Source organism: Heterocephalus glaber, unplaced genomic scaffold (assembly GCF_053883595.1).
Source record: "Heterocephalus glaber isolate CG9 unplaced genomic scaffold, H.glaber_assembly_v1.0 deba00001523, whole genome shotgun sequence".
Taxonomy (NCBI): domain Eukaryota; kingdom Metazoa; phylum Chordata; class Mammalia; order Rodentia; family Bathyergidae; genus Heterocephalus; species Heterocephalus glaber.
The window spans coordinates 22,002,396-22,023,807 of NW_028258327.1; the positions used below are offsets into that span (position 1 = coordinate 22,002,396).

At 41.4% G+C, this 21,412-nt stretch overlaps 1 protein-coding gene across 1 annotated transcript in view; it reads right to left on the reverse strand.

The window, feature by feature from the left end:
* Window positions 1-21,412, reverse strand: part of Nt5e (5'-nucleotidase ecto) — a 68,515-nt gene that overhangs the window by 20,150 nt on the left and 26,953 nt on the right. Inside the window, exons 2-3 of the mRNA XM_004860246.4 lie at window positions 6,162-6,384; window positions 3,016-3,204 (exon numbers count right to left, since the gene is read on the reverse strand). Coding sequence (XP_004860303.1) covers window positions 3,016-3,204; window positions 6,162-6,384 — 412 coding nt within the window. The remainder of the gene's footprint in view (window positions 1-3,015; window positions 3,205-6,161; window positions 6,385-21,412) is intronic.

The following is a 21,412-nucleotide window of genomic DNA, read 5'->3' on the forward strand; positions in this document are numbered from 1 at the left end:
TTAAATTTTTAAATTTTATTTTTAAAGCTACCCTTGTTAGTATTCATTCAGCAACACTGGACATCTGCCTTCCATGTGTCCACCATGACATGGTCAAGTGGAGAGTACAACGAACGCTTCCAGGCTAGGAGCAGGGGGCCGACTGACAGGGAGGGAGAGGCTCAAGGGACAAGAGGAGGCCTTACTTGTGGGGGCCAGCTGTGAGGAGGTAGAAAGGCCCTGGGTCTAGAAGCCTACTACATGTGAGCTGGAGAGCAGTTCTGGAGATGACCGAGTCTCAACTGCAGGCCAGAAGTGGAGCTGTGAAGGGAAGTACAGGTGACAGTCCCTGGGGCCAGGGGATCAAGGGCTCTGAACCTTGGGGACTGGGTCACTCATCCACATAGACACCCTGCCAGGACAAGAACAGGAGCTGTGGCAAGAAGACAGGAAAGCTGAGTTTAAAACAGGATGGGATAGCTACAATATAACGAAACTAATTTAATAGCTGGTAACTGCCACTAAAATAGTTAAATAACATAATAGGCTATATCAGAGTGCAATTCAAGTGTTTTGAGAAAGTTTTCTTTTAAGTATGTATGTGTATGTTAAAATGTTTCAAAACCATGTATTATTTTAACTATATTTATTAACTAATAATGTTTAAAGGTTCATTATTTTAACTTCATGCTAAATCCGTAAGATGATTTTTAAATCTTTTAAAATCAGTTTATTTATTGATTGGGTGATTATTTGTGATTGGGTCTTGCTATATATAGCCCAGGCTGGTCTCAAACTCATATTGATCCTCTTGCCTCAGCTTCCCAAGTGTTTTAAACTTGAGGAAGTTTATTTAAATAGGCAAATATACTCATCCCCTATTGCGTTCTAGCATCACCTTTTAATTTTTTTCACTGCTCACAACGGAAGACTTTCACAGGAACAAGTTTAATCTTGGTCAGCCATTATGAAATGTGAAGTAAAAGATGAAACTCATCTAGTTTTCTCAGAGATTCTATCTACCTTCAAGACTTACAGATAAGCACAGTGTAATTTTTATCCTTTAAGTTTTCTTTCATCCTGTGTGCAGGACTTCACTGGTTGGAAAAACCATGACAGGAGCCAAAGGACAGGCAACAGAGTTCACAGAAAGCTCAGCACTGTCACCCAATGCTTTCAGGACAGGAGGGGACGCCATCAGTGTGGGTAACCAGTTGTTGCTGCAAGGTGACATGGTGTAAATGACAAATGGTGTGAAGATAGATCAAGGAACACGGGAGACTCGCACCTGAGTGAAGGCGTAAGACTCCTTGGACTGTTCATGCCCTATTTTGGTCACGCTTCATCTAAAGCTGAGCTTTTTAAAAATAATTAATTAATTAATTAATTATTTTTGGTACTGGGAATCGAACTTGGGACCTTGCGCTTGCCAGGCAGGTGGCGGAATCACTGAGGTAAATCCCCGGCCCTAAAGCTGAGCTTTTAAAAACACTGGTGAATTACATTACAAAAAAATTTAAGATGCAACTGGTATTAAAAAGAAAAAAAGGAGGGCTGGGGATTTAGCTCAGTGGCACTGCACCTGCCCTGCAAGCGCAAGGTCCTAAGTTCGATCCCCAGTACCAAAAAAAAAGAAAAGAAAGAAAAAAGAAAAAAAAAAAACAAATGTAGAACAGAAAAATGTCAGAATGCATTCTGGTACTTTATGGAAGTATTATTTCATTTATGTGAATGTGTGTTGGGTCCTTCTGTGAAATGTCATTCTTATTATGGGTCACAGCCAAAAACACTTGAAACTTCTACCTGTCACTAGCTCCCACTTTGTGTCCTAAGGTTCTGACACTGCCTCAGTGTAAAGCTAGGAAAAGCCTTGGAGAAGGGCTTTATCCACAGGGCTGGCACATAACTGGAATAAGAACAGCTAAAGCATGAGGCCTTGTTCTAAGGATACTGTCACTGGGACATGGTTTGTCCCCTGGAGGTTCATGTGCACCGGTTCTGGTGTGGTAGCATTGAGAGGCTTTGGAACCATTAAGAAGTAGGGCCTATCAGGGTGTGTGGTATATGCCTGTAATCCCAGCACTAATTTTCTTAGTGATAACTGCTCTGGACACTTCCAGCTATTCCCTACTGTTTGAAGTATTTCTGAGTTTTGCTTTTAGAAAAACAGGATGGCCTTATATAGCCCACCTCAGTCCTTTTCAGGGGACCTGAACCACCCTACCAAAGCCTTCCTTCCCACTGCTGGGGGACCTGTTGCTCGCCAGCCAGGCCTCCTCTTCCTCGTTTTCTTATGTACTCTTCAAAGATACATGTACAGCAAGGCAGGGACAGCGGGAAAGAGGGACTCAAACTCAAACAGGCTGGGCCATTATGAGTTCAACTGAGACTAAGCAGTAACAAGCTGGGGGAGGGGGCAGTAGGTGGGTGGGGAGAGTGCATCCTCTCCTGTGCATCAGAAGCCCTGTGGCTTCCAGGACATTGTAGGCCTAGGTGCAGGAGAGCTAGAAGCAAAGTGAGTGAGTTCCAGCTTCTGCAATCCGTGCAACCTACCAATCAAATCCTCTCACCTTGAGCTATATAAACTCTATTCACGTTATTTTGTTTATGCCTAAGATTTTTAATACGATGTGGTGCTTTTTGCTTGTGTTTTTGTTTTTGTGGTACCAGGGATTGATCTCAGGACCTTGTGTTTGCAAGGCAGGGAGTGTGCCACTGTGCTAAATCCTGGGCCTGATGTGTTGCTTTTTGATATGACTCTATCATAAACTGGACTTTGGATTGGCACTTAGTAATCTTTCATTATATATATGTGCATTTTATCTATATGTTCTCTATATATTTATAAATAAATAGAACTGACTTATAATCATGAAATTCACTATATTACATATATAGACACCATATTATAGATTATATAATATATATTACATAATAAACAGTGATAGAAATAATAATAAAACATTTACAAAGGCAAAAGAAACAAAATAACTTACCTGGATATCCTTGCCTGTGTGATTATTTTGAAACAATTACCTGTGTAAAGAAATGTATTGGTGTGTCCTCCCACCACAACGTCCACACCCTTCACTTTCTGAGCGATGAGTTTATCCATCTCAAATCCAGAGTGTCCCAGTGCAATAATTTTGTTCACATTTAGAGTTTTTAGCTTGTCTACTTCAGGTTGCAGGGCAGTAATTTCATCTTCAAATACTAAATTTGTTCCTAGGAAACAAGATAAATAAAATATATTTATTAATAACTTATTGTATTGCTTATTATACATGTTAATAAACCAAGAATAAACCTTACCTTAATTTATTAAAGCTGTTTAATTACTAAGACCAAAACGTATTTGTAATTAAATACAAAACCTCCTAGGAAGCCAATAAAACTTAAAATCAATAACTTCAGTCACATTCACTTAAAGTTGTACTAGTTTAAGGTTATAGATAATATTTTAGGGCTGGGGATTTAGCTCAGTGTTGCCACCGCCTGCCTCACAAGTGCAAGGTCCCAAGTTTGATCCCCAGTAAAAAAGAAAAAAAAAAATATATATATAAAGAAATATAGATAATATTTACTTTAACTCAATCGCAAACTATGAGAAGACTTCAGATATGACTTGTTTTTTAATCTCTTTTTATATTTAGACTTCCATAGTAGCAATGCAGAAAATGCCTGAACTATAAACATGACATACAAAAGAGTATTAGTAATTTCAATGCTTTGTTTGAAAACATGGGATAATTAGTCTGCAGGCCTAAAAGAACCACCAAGCAGTACTTGAATGCCAATTTTAACATGGCAGTTGATAACTTTGTGTATTAGTCAGCTTTCTCATCTCTGAGACAAAATACCTGACACCTACAACTTAAAGGAGAGGTTTTGTTTGGCTCAGTTTCCAGTGGGTTCAGTTCATGGTCAGCTGCCTCCAAGGTAGAAACAGCATGGTGAAAGGGTATGGCAGAAGAAAACTGCTCACTCCATGGCAGTAAGGAAGCAGGAAGAGCAGGAACAAGAATACACACTTCTAGGTCATGTCCCTAGTGAGCCACCTCTTCCAACCAGGCCCAACCCCTGAACACATGACACTTTTGGGGGACATATTAGATCTAAACTGTAATACTCCATTTGCTTGACAATAACGTTGGGATTGAGCTCTGCATCTAAACATTGTTGGCACCAGAAGCGTGTGGGCTTTTCACTGGCTGCCTGCTCCCTTGCTTAGTGGCAATCATCCATCACCTGTACCAACAGGCAAGCGTGGGTCTGGCTGCACTCCAGGTGGCAGGTGAATAAGTATGGCCTGTTGTTCCCAGTCCCTGTAGCCAATTTGCAGCAAATGCTGAGATTTTATGAATTTAACTGGCATGAAGGTAATTGGCAATACAGAAGCACGCTGCTCAGAAGTCGCATCCAGTATTGTGCCACAAAGCAGTCTCCAGTTGATTCAGACTCCTATATGCTAATTTCTAAGAACTAGCCACAAATGAAAATGTTAAAATATGAACAAGATCTTATAAACAACTTTCAAAATGCAAGAGTCTGTAAATTCCAGTTTGAAAAGTTCAAATGTCTCCATAGAACAACAAAAACTCATCCTTGTCACGCAGTGATGTCAGGAGTCTCTTGTGTGCTTTGCTGGTAGAACTCTTGAGTCCTAACTCCACCTGTCCACTCCACATGAGAAAATGATAATGGGAGATAAACAGCACAGCTGACATCACAGCCAGGGAGGTTCCAGACTCACAGCCTGGAAATCAGCATCACGCAAATGGATTGGACTGGCCCTCTTGCCAGTAACTTAACGGGCAACATTTAAAAATCAAAAGTTGCAACAGCTTTGCCACTATGGTCTATCAAGAGAACATTAAGGGTAATTTTCATCTTGTTGATCACCCAAGAAGCCTCAGGCTCTGAGTTAGCCTAGGCACCAAGTTTCCTCTGCAATAAGCCTTTCCTTTCCCTATATGTTTTTTAATTAAATTTCTGTTATTGGTACACGTTTGCAGTACACGATTACATTCACTGTGTGGAGTTGGTACATGCACAGAACACATCTTAATTCTCTTTTCATCCCCTTCCACTCTCCTCCTTTCCCCATCCCTCCATCTGTTGGTCTCTTGCCCTTTTGCTAAAGATCTAAGTCCCTACTTCTTTATCTTTTTTATTTTGCTCTTAATTTATATTTTGGGCTTCTCATATAAGAGAAACCATTTGATAGTTAAGCTTGTGTATCTGATTTATCTCTCCTTTTGCCACACCTACACTTAGACCTGCTTCTTAATCCTTCCCCAAAGCACTCACCACCTTCTGACCCATCACTCACTAAACATGGAAGCTCCAGGGGAAAAGGACTTTTGGTTGGTATCCCTGGTGCACAGAAAAACTCCCAGCACAGAGATAGATCCTTGGGGGAATGAATAAGTATGGAGGGAGCTAGCATCCTTTATTTCTGGTAGGCTGGCAGGAAGGAATGAAAACATTCCGAAAAATTCCTCTGAGGACAAAAGAATGCATTCTCCTAATACATCAGAAACCTCATAGGGCCAGGCATGGTAGTGCACAGCTGTAGTCTCAGCTCTCAGGAGGATGAGGCAGGAAGATTGCTCTGAGTCTGAGGCCAACCTGGGCTACATAGTAAGATCCTGTCTCAAAAACAAACAAATCAAAAGAACAAAGAAAAACAAACCAGAAAAGAAACCTCACAAGACTGGGCATCACACACATAGAAAGCATGAGATGTATTTCAGGATTATCACAAGAAGGCTTATAAATTCACAGGAAATTCATTACTTAGCTAAAATAAATTAAATGTGCTAGAAATACAACTTATACACTTGTAGTGCCCGGGGTACTAAGACTGGAAAAATTGGCTTGATTAGGGACCAGATATCTATAGAAATAGCCCACACCAGTTTTCACTTCCAACTTTCAGGTACCAAATTAAACAAAGACACTCCATGTCATCAAAGAGGTGCACTGAGAAGAAGAGGGAATGTCTTAAAGAAGTAACCCAGAAAGACCTAGAATCCACCAGACTGGTTCCATCAGTGTCATCCTAAATACACCATTTGTCCAGTTCTTCCTACTTTTGCTTATAGCCCATACAAATAATGCCAAACTCTGTCTTAGTGCCTGTATTTTCAAGGCACACATGCTATAAAAGTAAAGAATACCTGGATTTGAGAGAAAAGGGGTTTCTTTTGAAGTATATCCAACAATTCCCACAACCTCGCGACCAACAGAAAGAACTTTGTATGGCAAATAAAGTCCTGATATTTGAGATGCTAGTGGTCCCTTTGCCTTAATGTTTGCACTCAGAATTGGGAATTTGGCCTCTTGGAGGAGTGGATCGATCAGTCCTTCTACACCATTATCAAATTCATGATTTCCCAGTGCCTAGATGAAAGGGAAAAGAGAAAAAAGAATTAGGTACTCTGGAATTTCCAACAAAATTATACTTTAAACAGCATTTTATTAGGCCAGTGACTCACCCAACTGGCTAAGGTCTATGAGAGAGGTCTCATCGCCTGGTGGCTTTCTCGTCTCCAGAGATTTTACTGTGGGACCTGGGCTGGATCCAGGGACATCAAGGTCATAGGTTGGTTGAGTATCATTATCCCAGATCTCAGTCACCCAGTGAAGCCACAATCACAAGCCCTAGGTTCACCGGAGAGCTGCTCAGGGCTGCTGTCCCACTCTCCCCATCTCTGAGGCTGCTTCAGAACCCACCTTTGCCCGGCTTAGCCTTTTCATGCTCCATTTTCTCCTATAAACTCACATTTCATACCTAATCATTGAAATCACTATCCTCTTGGGAAAACCATTAAAATCAACAGGACTTTAACAAAAGGCAACCTAAATGCACTGTTAGCAGAGACCAGAGGCCTCCCTCCTCATGGCATTTCTTGGTCATTATTCCCTAGATTCCCAAAATTATTTCTAAGGACTCTCATGGTCTTTTAATTCTTCTGGGAAAATAAAGAAGGGAAAGGAGGTGCTGGTGTGCCCACGTTTTACAGGGTGGCACTGACTTTTTCTTCAGTCAGCTCTGGGCCACTCCTAGGAGTCTCTCACGAAGAAGAACCTCATGGTGAAATGATGGTGAGACCTCCACAGCTTCTGGATGCATTCTGTGCTCAGGGCTCTGTGAGGAGTGTCCAGCTTCAGCAGCGTGATCCTCTCACACCAAGAAGTCACACTTACAAATACGACATGCTGGCTGCTTTCCCAAGAAAACCTTCTATCCTTCCTCCATTGTCTCCTGGACACATCCACCTTTTCTAAGCACTGATGATTTGCTCTGGCTGCCCAGACTATTTTGCTTATTTTGTACTAACACCAGTCGATCTCAGACTTCTAAATAAATATGCATCCAGATTTGTTTCACTTTATGGATCGTCTGGGGCAGCCTGGGGCACTGGCTAGTGATCCCTTAAGCTCAACGAGGGCCACAGTGTGTCCCTTTAGCCTCAGCCCCTCTTTCCTAGCACATTCTACACTCTTCCATGACATGTGTATAGGGTTACTCATTTGTCTGTCTCCTGGCTAGGATGGGTGTTTCTGAGCCCCACGTCCTGCCACCTCTTTCCCTCTCAGCAGCCCCCCTACCTGGCACCTGTGATCTGGGGACTGTGAAGATGTCCTCAGGTACACACACTCAAGCAGAGAAAGCCATATGATGCCTGTACATGCTCACATACCTGTCTTCCCATTCAATTCAGATTTCCTGAACTTGCCTTTCTCCCCATCTCTGATGATACACCCATTTTCATTTCTTCCTCTTACCTAATTAACTTCCTCCCCAAAGGCTAATCTCTTAAGGGGACTCCCAGTCTCACATAATGTGTTTTCTAAATGTGCCATTTTAGAAGGGCAAAGTTTTTTCCTGTGGTGAAACAAGTTTCCTTTATGATGTTATAATAACTATCTTGCTTAAATGTAAAGTTGTTTTGTTGTAATGAATCTCTCTACAGTTCTTCCATAAATTATTATCCAATTTGTCAGTGACATTCTTTTCCCAGTATTTGCTGACAGCAGAAGTTATACTTTTCCTTTATTTGCTGTTTAATGTCTTCCCCCTTCTCTACCCCAACTTTAGTACAGTGGTACCTTGGTTCAAGAATTTAATTCTTTCCATGATTCTGGTCACAAACCAAATTGGACAAGAACTGAATCAAATTCAATGGTAAGGTTCAATGTTGATCTTATGGAGAAATTTGAATTAAGTTCATGAACTGAAGTGTCACTGTATAAGGCCCTGAGAGTAGTGGTTCTGACTGTTTTTTAACTTCTTTATTCCCACGGGGAAAGAAGCCCTGATCCATGGTGCTCAATGCCATGGACAGACTGACTAAATGATCTTATTCACACTCACACCTTCAATTCCAAACTTGAAATCCCCAGCCTGACATTTCTCCTGACCTCTGGTTCAGTCTGTCAGCTGCCTTGTTCATACTTCCCCTCAGAAGCTCCAGAATACCCCAAGCTTACCATGCTCAAAGCTCTTTCCTCTGTGATTTGCCACCTGGACATGGTGCCACTGTGTTTTCAGTCAATAAAGCTGAAACCCTCCAGCAGCTGAATCCTCCTACTCTTGCCTCTCCATCACCATCCACCGGCATTGCTCGCCTTCCCCTTGATGCTCCATATTCTCCCCATCTTCCTGCTACTACCTTATTGCAGGGAATGCCTCCTCTTTTGGATGACTGCAATGGCTTCCTAACAGGCTTTCAGTAATCACTATTCCCTTCCTGAAGCCATTGTCTGTATTGCCACCAGACTAATTTTTCTAAAATGCAAATCTTGCCTTGTCACTCTCCACTGAAATGTCCTAGAGAAGCACTGCCTTCTTGATAAAATCCAACATCCTAAATAGGCTCCACAAGGCTCTTCGAGGTAGGTCTCACCTTACTCTCCAGCCTCCTTCTGACACCTACCCCTCAGGAATGCGGCCATAAGGCAGTGCAGGCTATATCAGTTGTGAGAGGTGACCTGGCACACGTTTCTACACTGCAGTTCCCTTTGAAATGTCAGTGAATGAGTAATCAAAAGTGGCAATTAAAATAAGTCAGCATTTACTAAGTACTTGCTGCATGCCATCATTATGAAAAATGATTTGGCTGGGGACAGACCCATGGCAGAACTCTTGCCCAGCATGCAGCAGGCCCACTTAATTCCCAGCACTGGAAAAAAAAGTGATTTTGTACAGAAAATCTGGTTTTGCCCTATTATTCATATTGTGCTCATTACTACGCTCATTTTACAGATGAAAATAACGAGACTTACAGAAGTGAAAGGAACTGTTGAAAGTCACAAAATCAGTGAGTAGTGGACTCAGGCTAGAACCACTTCTGCTAGACTCCAAGTTCTTAACCTCTATGCTTGGCTATAAAGAAATTTGATAAGGCCTAGCCGATAAGCAATCATTAAAAAAAAATTCTAACTGCTCCAACCATGCTCTCACACATCTCTGCTCCTTTGTATGTGACATAAAAATAACACACAGACAGAATAGGATATTATTTCTTCATGTCATGCTTTTAATTCCTTACTCAACTAATGGCCTTGGCCCCTGAAATCTGGCGATGACTCTAGGAAAGATGTGCCAAGAACCCTCCACTGGGCTTCCTGCCTGAGTTACATGTCCTTCCTCGCTCTGATGGCTCTCACCTTCCCCTGGGTGTCAGCTCCTTCCAATGTATAGTAGTCTCTGGAATGCAGCAGAGTGCAGTGTTGAATAAATAATGATGAGGAGAAAAATCACTGACAAGCAGCTTTCCTTTTTCCTATAATCATCTAACTTTCTTATAGAAAGTAACGCAGAAAATTTCCGTTGTAAATATTTATTGTCTAGACACTCACATTTTCATTTCCTCACTTTGACTTTCTCCTGCCTGCTTTTTTCCTCTAGCACTTATTGGAACCTAATGATTCATAAGTGCTTCAGAAGGATGGTGATGCCCCTCACCTCCAGCACCCAGCTCCCTGCTCTCCTGGAATACAGCAGGCACTCACAGATTGTGCTAAATAGATGAATATTATTTATTCATTGCAATTATTTTTCTTAACATGAAAGTATCTCGGGGAACAGGGAGAAGAACGGGGAGTTAAAAATGATGGAACAACAAAATAGAGCAGATACACTCATCCTTCACTATGCATGAGAGGATTTGCCCAGGACACCTAAGGATACCAAAATCCCTCGTATATTTATACAAACTGGTAAAATATTTGCATATAAATTGAACATCCTCCTGTAAACTTTCAATCATCTCTAGATTACTTATATTACCTAAAATAATGTAAAGGCTATGTAACAGTTATTATAACATATAGTTTAAGGAATAATGCCAAGAAAAATGTCTGTGCCAGGCATGGTGGCACATATATGTAATCCCAGCTACTCAAGAGATGGATGCAGTGGAATTACAAGTTCAAGGGCAGCTTAGCAAATGAGTGAGAACTTGTTTTAAAATAAAGTATAATTTTTAAAAAAAGGCTGAAGATGTAGCTTGGTGGGAGCTGCAGTATGCACAGACTCTGGATTTAATCCCCAGTATTAAAAAAAAAACAAAAGGAAAGAACACATTCAGTACAAACACATTTTTTTTCCCAAATAATTCTGATATACTGCTGTTCAACCTATAAATTTAGGACCCACAGGAGAAAGGTACAATGAGATCTGCGCTCTGAACCCTAACCAAAGGAACTCCATCTTGCAGTGGCCCATTCAGCTGTCCAGAGGGCCCCACCAGGTGCTGAGGCTGTGACCAGACTACAGCACAAGGCCACCCACCACCACAGCCAGACAGTGGTTGCTGAGACTGGTGGAGTTCCTAATAAGGATGTGATGTGAGCAGGGTACGCACATGGCTTTTCCCAAGGACCCTTCTTGGTTTGGATCTGTGTTTGTCGTTTTAATTAAAGCCCCATAAAGTCAGTAGCTTCACAAAAGGGGTTGGTGACCTAGGTAGTGCTGCAGCCTTCAAGTCATCCAATGCCCTGGAATAAACTCATGCACTTGCCAACTTGGACTTGTCTGAGTCATTGTTTGGACTGTTGGCCCTCTCTCAGTTTGGAGGAAGATGTTTCTTTTACAACCTTCTGGGAAATGTATGCAACATCTGGCACCTGAACAGGGACCCAACAGATCCAGAGAAGAGTCAGGGAAGAGAATCTGTAGGGGAAATCCCAGGGTGGCCATCCTCCTCCATGTGGTATGGGGTGATGCATCTCTTCCATGAGTGTGGTCTACAGTGTGAGTCTGGGATAACCCCCAAATGCCCGACGGACTGGGAAAGCACTCTGCAGTCCCTGAAGGTAGTCCTTGTGGGATGGGAGTGCAGCAGAGCTGTAGCCACTGTGCACTGCCCATGGTGGGGGCAATAAGATATGCTCCGGAGGCTGAGGTGTCTGTCTCCCAGGCCTTAATTTGCTCTTCTTTCTGATTTTTGTTTGCACTAAGATACTTTTGCTGGCTGGAGATTTAGCTCAGTGGTGCTGCACCTGCCTTGCAATCATAAGGTCCTGAGTTTGATCCCCAGTACCAAAAAAAAAAGGACATTTTTGCTATTCAAGGTTACTTGGAAGCCTGTTAGTCAGCCAGTCCTAATTGGAATGTAAAATCTGTGTGCTAACTACGAGATCAAAGGGAAAAAATGTACCAGGAGCATTTTAAAATCCAAACACCCATGGAATTTATGACAGAAGGGGACCAGTAAGTAGGACAGAGAAGGAAATATATATAAAAAGTTATGAGTATGAGGATATATTTTTGGTAAGGAAGGATTTTTGTATGGTAAGATTTTGCCCTATCAGAAAGAAAGAAATGAAGAGAAAGAGAACAAAAGCAGAAAGCTAAAATAAATCTCAGAAAGGCCAGAGTAAGCTAAAAAAGTTTCATAGAGGATGAGGCTCATGAAAGGACATTTGTAATGCCTAAGAGCTACTCCTTCTCAGCCTCCTCATTGCTCAAATGTGGCTCAAAAGGCTATGACATTGACTCTCAACTGTCACACACTTCCCCTCCAACATGAGACTAGATATGAGTAACAATCAGAACAGCATTCTGGTGACTAAGGACAATGTAATGATTGATTGTTGGGAGAAACTCTCACAAGGAAAAGAGGAATATAAGTGAAGCAGGAAAGTTGTGAATACCTTGATGGAGTCATTTGTGTCAGCCCTTCCAAGAGGTAAACAGAGCCAGGAAAAGGAAGGATTCTTTGCGTAAGTACTTGATGATAACTATTACAAAGTTCTCTGCCATTTTTTCCTGAGCCAACTTAAGCCTAATCTAACACATATGTCATTGGAGAATCTGGAGATGTTCACAGGTAAAGAAGACCAGGCTTATACTAGGGGTGGGTATGCTGCTAAGGCATACCTTCACATTGTAAATTATATATTTTTGGTAAAGAAGCTAAGATGGCTCATGGAAAATGACTATGGGTTATAGAGAGTTAAATAAGGTGGTGCCCTGCCACCATGCCACTGCCCAACATGGATTTCCTGACTGAACAATTGACGTAGGCTATGGGATCTTATCATGCTGTTTTGGATATTGCAAATGCTTTTTTAGTGTTCCTTTAGCTGCTGAGTCCCAGGGCCAGTTTGCATTCACCTGAAATAGACATAATGGACTGTCTGAGCATTCCCTCAGGACTACCTGCTCAGCCCTGTCATTTACCTTGGGATGGTGGCCTGGGACCTTGATCTGTTATCTTGCCCACCTACTGTGAAAATGTTTTATTATATAGATGGCATCATGCTAACCTCACAAGGTGCAAGGGACTGGCACTGCAATAAAGTTATTTTGGGTCTTATGGATGGGTAGGACATGCATGATACCTTAAAAGGCTTTGCAGCAGCCTATACCAATGAAGGCAAAACAACTGCAGGCTTTTCTGGGTCTCTTGGGGGGTACTGGCACATTTTTACACTCACTGTGCTTACGTACCTATCCCTCATATAATTTGATAAAAAGAGGGAACATATGGGATTGGGCCAAAAGAAATCAAGAGGCTTCTGAACAAGAAAATATACTTGTGGGGCAGGCCAAACAATTATGTGCTCTAGTACCCCAATTCCCATTTGTTCTAGTTACCAAAACCTGAGGGCTCCAGATGAGGGCTTATAGTTCCAGTAAGATTCTGGTCCAGATCATGGAAAGGGGTAAAGCCTCGTTTGCAGCACTGGTGCACAACTGCAAGTGGTATATAAAGCCCTGCAGTAGGCAGACTCCATCACTTAATCTGCTTCAGTGACAGTAAAAACAATATATCGAATAAAGGGCTGAATTCAGGGGCTTTTGTCAAGCCCTTTTCTGGGATATTACAAGGTCAGACTTTACAAAGTGGCATGCATACTTATGGCAGCATGGATCTCTATCTGCCAGCCTTGTGATAAAGAGCATGAAAGCCATACCAGGGCCAGTGTCACTGCAAGCTGCTAAACCACCCTCCATGATTAAACTAACAGCTGATCTAGATAAGGTGCTAGAAGGGACACTGTCTATCCTGGAAGGTGCTTAGGACTCTGTTGGCACTAACTGGAGCACAAAGCACGAGTAAGTCGGTGGTGATAGCAATACAGACGAGTAAGATACCATCTGGTTATAGAATGGAAAGAGGAAACAGCCAGTGCCTAAGCTAAGAGCAGTATGGATGATGGTGACTCGTGAAAAGTGGTCACCATCTAGCTATAACAATAGTTGGTCTGTCTTAAAGACCTGTGGATGGCACAATGGGAAAAGGAGCACCGGCAGGGGACTATCAGGATATCAGATTATGGAGGGGGATGGATAAAACATAAAAAATAAATCAGAACCACTGATAGTCTTCCATGTGGCTGTCCACTAAGTCTCCTAGATAACCAAGAGGCTGATGCCTTCATGAAATGGGGACCATTTGTCCCCACACACCCAGAGAAGCCAGCCACGGGGCACACATGAAGTCTGGCCAACACAGACTGAAGGACAACAAGGGCTGCAGACATTCCCATAAAGCATTCTGACTTTTTACATGCTGTACAGGTATGCAAGGCCTGCTCCTGGCTACAACCTCGCAGGATGGACCCACTAGCTGGACAGGTGCACAAGTGACATGACCAGTACAGGACTAGCAAGTGGATTACATCAGGGCTACACCTGTGAGTGAGAGCTACAAGTATGCACTCACCTGTGCAGACACTGCCATGAGTCTCCTGTAAGCCCTCCTCTGCAAACGGACAACTCAGGGAGCTACTGTGAGAGGTTTTCTTCAGCTTTGTGTAATGCATGGAGGCCATGGAGAATTGACAGTGACGTGGGGCACTCATTTCACCAACACTGATCTGGAAAGTTGGGCTAAGGACCATCAAGTACAATGCTGTCACCTATCCTACAACCCCACAGGGGCTGGCTTGAGTGAAAAGATAAATGGTTTAAATGAAGGCACCCTGTGTGGGTGAGAAAAAGTACTTCCAGAAGGCTTAAGGTTGTTAAATGAAAATTCCAGTGACAAGGGTGGGCTACCTGTCTATGTGTTATTGGCCAAGGAGGCTCCTGAGGTCCCCCATAGCATACAGGCTTTTGCCAGTGCAGTTGGTTGAATGCTAGAACTGGATGGTAAGTTGGCAAAGCCCAACCGACCTCCATTGCTGCTTGACAAAGTTCCAGCTGGGGGAAAGAAAGGGTGGAACACATTGTACCTTCATGTTTTATTTTTTCTTGCCATAATGTTTGTAATTGTTACTCTGATCACAGGAGTCATTGTGTTTGTGACTAACAACAAACTCTATGAGGCAAATTGGTAATAATATATTAAAATCTGATATGGCTCACAAGTCCCAAATTCCAGTTTCTCTTAGTTCTATTGCCACATCCACTCCTAGGGAAACCTCTCCTAAAACCCCTTCTGTTTCCCCCACTACTATAACTCCCCCTCTTATTGCTGACATTCTTTTTACTAAAGGGGTCTTATAAAGAGATTGAAAGGACAGATTTTAGACGTAAGAAATAGTGGAAAATGGGAAAAAGAAAGAAAGTTAAGACAGGTAAATGCATTAAGGAGGCAAGTTACTCAGTATTTCTCAAAGTGCTGTAAATATCTCCTGCTCATGGACTATGAACTTAAATGACATTTAGTTAAGATGAATAGAGGTAAAGAAAAATAGAGAGCTAATAGCAAACTATATTAACCATTGTGCAGTTTCTCAAGGGCCAGCTGGTGACCACAAGTTTGACACTTAGTTGATTAAATCTTGCTTGTACCCCCGCTGATATAAAGATTTTGATTAAGTTACTTTCTGTTTTGTTTAGGTGTGGGTAAATAAAGGGACACTTGTAATTTTTAAATATGTATTCGTGATGTTCAATAAAATAAAACAGCTTAGAGGAATTGTACTTTGTTTAACAAAAAATAACCTTTACTTCAATAGAAATTGCTAAGGCAACTTAAAATGTAAACATGTTCTGCCCAATGCCTCCCAGCTATTGCTTAAAGATATAAAAATAAATCAGACCTTGAGACTTATTAGAGGGAACCTGAACATTGCTTGAGAAGGTTCTTTTCTCATCACCGGCCCAGGACATCTCCCCTTCCTACCCTACATTGACAATGACTGCAGCTGATCTGCGGCAGTAAGTCCCTACTGCTGAAGATAATGTGTGCTTTGGCTGCAGGACATGGAGAAATCAAGCTGGTACTGGACTGGAAGCTTCCTTCCTATTGGCTAGCATTAGTAATACCAGAGGGAGGGACCTGCAGGGAAAGAACTGTTAGCAATGATCTTGTGCAGCACCACCAGGATGTGCCTACTGCTGCAGTGTTGGCATGAATGGTCTGGGTACAACCATTGGTTGCTCCTCATTCCATACTTTCTTTTTGCAGAAGAAAACCTAAAACACTTAATTTTTATTTATTTTTTGGTACAAGGGATCGAACTTGGGTCCTTGCGCTTACGCAGCAGGCGGTGAAACCACTGAGCTAAATCCCTGGCTCCAAATACTTAATTTTTTAAAAAGAAGAAAAGGAACTGATGGTCTTACATGAAACTTTCTACACTGTGTACCTACTTCAGTCCACTGTGTTTGACACTCAACTCAGTGAAACACTGCCTGCCGTTTAAAGTATAAAATGAATTAAAACGGTAAGGAAAATGGAGATTTGCCTTTTTGCAACACAGAATCCTGTTATTGTTAAATGAACTCTGAGGAAAACAGTTTGATGCTTCTCACACCTTCTGCATGTAATTGTCAACATTTACACTGGCTGTGGGTGGTTTATGAAAGTCCCCTGGCTTTGAGGAAAACTTCTGTTGGCTAAGGGTAAGGCCCAAAAGGTCATATGAGTCAGCAATGGAAGAATAAAGAGATTCTAAGACTTCTGATGCCAAGTTTCTTGTTTTGATTATTAAAAATAGCTTGCAACTAGAAACGATAGAAAACTTGTGTCTAAATTTTGGCTTGTAATTGACATTAATTCTATTACAGCCCAAAGTCTACCTTCCCTTTGGGATAAGCAATGTCCTCACTTAGAAAAAGTTACAAGTAATTGTGAGGTAATCAGATTTCTTCATGCTTTTATTTCCAATACACTATTACTAAAAAGAATTCAACGATTATATTTTGGATACCAAAGTAAATGGGGAGTACCTAGTACCAACTGTAGTTGAAATGCAAAGAAATGCAAAATGTGACTCTGGCATCCCTTTCCCTATCCATGGGAGATGTGAATTATTTTCTATCCTTTCACTAACATAATTATAACCATGGAATCTATTTATTGGCTTTTAAAAATAGTAAGATATATCATTGCAAGTAACAAATGCTAAAGGTAACAGTTTTAAATAAGGAAGAAATAATCCTTCTGCCTTTTCTCCATGTAGCACATTTGATCCACAACCAGTGTGGACAGAATCTGTACCCAAACTCAGTTGTGACCTGAAACTGCTGCCTGACCACACTGTCCTCTGAGACAGTGCCTATTCTCTCCCACAGCTCTGCATAGGTGGAGGTGCCATTTATTCATTTACCTTTTTTACCTGTAAATAAATGCTCCCATGGCTGCTGAGTAAATGGATGAGTGGGAGAGATATGTGATGAGAACACTGATCAGGGTGTAAACAAGAGAAAAGCACACACACCTAGTGTGAGAGCAGTCAGAGCGGGTGGCTAACACAGGACAAGGATCAGGGCCTAAGCTTTGATGTGGGTCCATGTGGCCTGCAGGAGGGGACACCTATATCAAGGGCTATCTGATGGTCTCCCATGAAGTTCGCATTACTCTGGAATATTTTAGCACAATTTTCCATTTTCTGATTTCCCCAGTTACAGCTCACTAATCAAAGCAATCCCTTTTTTACTTATAAATAATTAAACTATGCATTAATTCATCTCTAAAATCCACCTAAAATGTATCTAACAGAGGGAATAGTGAATATTTACCAGAGGGAGAAATAAACAAATAGCTGGAAGGAAGAAAAGAAGAAACAGAATTCATTCCCAAGACTGGAGTTATTGGTCTTTAAGCCCAGGTAGAGTTGCTGCAGCAAGGCTTTCCCACAAGATCTATAATTCTGTGTGTTAGGTGTCTCCCCAAAGTCTCATACAGTAACAGGTGGGGCTTTCAGGAAGTGATTGTATCATGAGTGTGTGTGATACTGGGTTAGTCCACTGATGGGTTTATAGCTGGATGAGATGTTGGGAGGCGAAGCCTCTGTGTCACTGTGGGCATGGCCTGTTAGGGTGTATATTCTCATCCTTCCTCTCCCTTGATGCTGCTTCTTGCCTGTCACACCATGAACTGTTTCTCCGCCATGCCCCTCTGCCATGCCACCTTGCCTTGGAGAGAGGAGACTATGGACTGAAATCTCTACAAACTGAGTCAAAATAAACCTTCCTTAATGTGTGGGTGTTGAGTATTTTGTCCCACCAATGAGAAAGTAACTAAGACATTGTACAAGTTTTATTTTCTGTGTGTGCAATAATAGGGGGAAAAGGTGACAAAGCAGTCTTTCTGGTCTGAAGTATCAAATTAAATATAAAATTCTACTTGGAAAGCTTTAGATTGAGCCAGGTGTGGTGGTGCACACCTATAATTCCGGCACTCAGGAGGCTGAGACAAGACAGAGGCTGCAAGTTTGAGGCTGTCCTGGGCTATTTATTGAGTCCAAGGCTACCACGAAGTACACAGCGAGATTCTGTCTCAAAAAGAAAAAAGAAAAAAAGAAAGCCTTTGATAATGAGTGTAGCAGCCACAGAGCAATAATTTTATCAGGAAACTAGGCTGTAAAAGGCAAGCAAGCCACAAAGCCCTGAAAGCTAGAAAATCAAGAAGCAGTTGCTTTTTTCAGCTAAGAAATATATGCTTCCAAATAAATAACAGCTTAGAGCTGGTCACAGTGACTCTGCTCTGACGACCTCCTGATGCAGCACCATTGGTTTGCCCTGACCTGCAGCAGAATTTTTATTTCAAGTGTTACCACCAGAAAACTTAAACTTTTTCTAAATGTTGCGATGACTCCCCTCTCTGTTTTGGACCTGGCCACCTTCAGTCAAGGAGTCAAGGTAGAGTGGGTTACAGACATTGTGAAAATGGTCAGCCTGGGAGAGGACAGGTGGAGCCAGGGCCTGGCCCTCTCTCATTTCTTCTTTCAGAAGGCACTTTATGAAGTTGATTGCAGCAATGTGGTGATCACTGTTCCTTCTCCCCCATCTTTTCCATAGCTCCTGGCTCCCCACTATCCACTAGCCAGAGAGTCCCCTGCCAGGTCAACAATCAACAGAGAAGGACACTAGGTCACTTACTGGCTAGCGATCCCAATGACTGAGTAGCACAGGAGAACATATATGGCCCCCAGATGATGGGAACACACAGAACAGATGAACGCTGGATAGGCCCAGTCTTTATCCCTCTGCTGCCCTAAAGCCCTTGCTTCTATTCCTACCCCACCCCTTTGGCCTCCATCTCTACCACACTCCCATGGCCTGCTCTGCACAGCCCTGCTCAACTAGACCACTCCAGTGTCAGCCTCAGGCCTACCCAGCTTTCAGTTATTCACTGCAGATGCCAGATGGAGCTTTTTATTTTATTTTTTATTTTTAATTTTTAAAATTTTTTCCCATTAAGTTTATTGGTACATTTTCAGTACAAAATACAGTTACATTCATCATTGGGATCTTGTACCATTACATGAGTTTCTTGGTTCTTATTTTTTTCCCTTTCCCCTGCCCTCCCTTCACCCCCTCCACCCTTCCCTATTTGCAAAGACTTTGTTTCCATTTTTTCCTTTGCTCATATTTTCTCTTTTCCCTTTTTTCCTTTCCCCTACCTCTCCCACTTCCCATGCACCTTTAGACCTTTTCTTCCTGTTACACAATATCAGTTATACATTTTTTAAATTACAATATTAAGATCTAGGAGACATTACCACAGATTTTACAGAATTTAAAAGGATAGAGAAAGTATATTTCAAAAATCTGTTTTGAAATAAATTTGACAACTTCTAAGAAGTACCTTGGAAGACAAATTAATGAAACTAACTCTGGAGGAAATATAAAATTTGAATAGCACCTATTAAAGAAAGTATATTCCTAGCTTGAAAACCTACCTATATGAAAACAGCAGGCTCATATACATTTTAACTGATAATTTATATCAAACAATTAAAGCAGAAAAAAGAAGGAACACTCCTCCTCTCATTTTAGGAACTCAACATTGTGCTAATACTAAAACTGGATAAAGATAATAGAAGAAAAAAGTATGAACATAGATAGAAATTGGTTTAACAAAACGGCCTATTAGAAGTCAGATCTGGCAGTATGTAGAAAGTGGTTTTGTTATAGGGATGGCAGTGTTGGTTCAGCATTGGAAGATCCACCCCCAAAAGTCATCATTTTAACAGAGGAAAGGAAAAAGCCATATGATCCTGTCACTAGTTGGAGAAAAAGTATTGGACTAAATTCTACAGCTGTTCATGGTAAAAGCTATCAGGAGACTAGAAGTAGAACAGAGCCTTCTCAACAGATTAAAGACATGTACTCCATACTTCCAGCGAGAACACCTTATATGAATGGAGGTGGGGAACAAGGGCAGATATGCTTACTCTTTATCTGTCCACTAAACTTTGAAACCTAGGCCTAAACCAAAATAGTCTGGCAATAAAATGACACAATTAGGATAGGAATGGCAAGGTAGAAGCAAAATCTTTGTATGTAGATGAAATGATCACCTACAGAGAAAAAACTAAGAAATCTCTAGGCGCCCCTAGAACTTGTATTTGAATTTAGCAGGATTAAAAAACACAAAGTATATATAAAAATTCAGGTCTGTGTATACTTGCCATAAATGAAGAATTGGGTACTGAAATTTAAAAGTTATGTAGGAGTACAAAGGACCTAGAAAAGTTAAAAAAAAACAAAAACAAAAACAGTGTTGGAAGATGTTTAGTACCTAATTTTAAGACTTCTTCTAAAGCTACAGTAATCAAGGCAGTGTTGGTGTAAGGAAAGACATATAGATCATTGGAATAAAACAGAGAATCTAGAAACAGAACCACACATATATGGTCCACTGAATTTTCAAAGATTATTTAACATTAGCATTTTATAGAATATAAACTCAATTCAGGAGCCGAGGAAGAGATAGTGTTTTCAGTAAATGGCACTAGAACACCTGGTATCTGTATATAAAAAATTAACCTCAACCCTTTATTTCCATACATACAAATAACTTGAAGGGATCTATGAACCTAAATATGAAAGTCTAAAAGTATAAAACTTTAAGAAGAAATTATAAGGGCCGAGCACCTGGAAAGAAGCCTAGGGCAGAGAAGCTCAGCTGGTCCCAGGACCCGGAAGGAAGCTCCCCGCCTCCATCCCAGGCTCCTAGGGCAGAGAAGCTGAGCCAGTCCCAGCACCTGGAAGGAAGCTCCTCCACTGCCATCCCACGATCCTAGGGCAGAGAAGGTCAGCCGCGTGGGTGCCAGAAGCACCCCTTCCCGTGGAAATGAGAAGACACACAAAGAAGCCTCAAAAACAGACTTCTGGATCACCTACAGCCACCCCAAAGGGAAATGAGATGGAACAATCTGATACTCAACCACGTGGACTCTCTGAACTGGCAACAAAAGAGGATCTGGGAAAAATGAAATCAGAAATAATTTCTCAGATAACTTCAAAGATTTTGCTCATGGTGCAAGACATGATTAATAAATCTAGAGAGGACACAAATAAAAAAATAGAGGATCTGAGGAACATGATGGAATCCCAACATAGGAAACAAATGGAATCCATAAAACAGATACAAACAGATTTCTAAGAGATTAAAAACTCCATTGAAAGACTGCGCAGCAGAATGAACCAATGTGAGGATAGAATTTCACATATAGAAGATAAGATTGCAATTAGTGAGGAGGAAAATAGTTCAGATTCTTATATTCCATG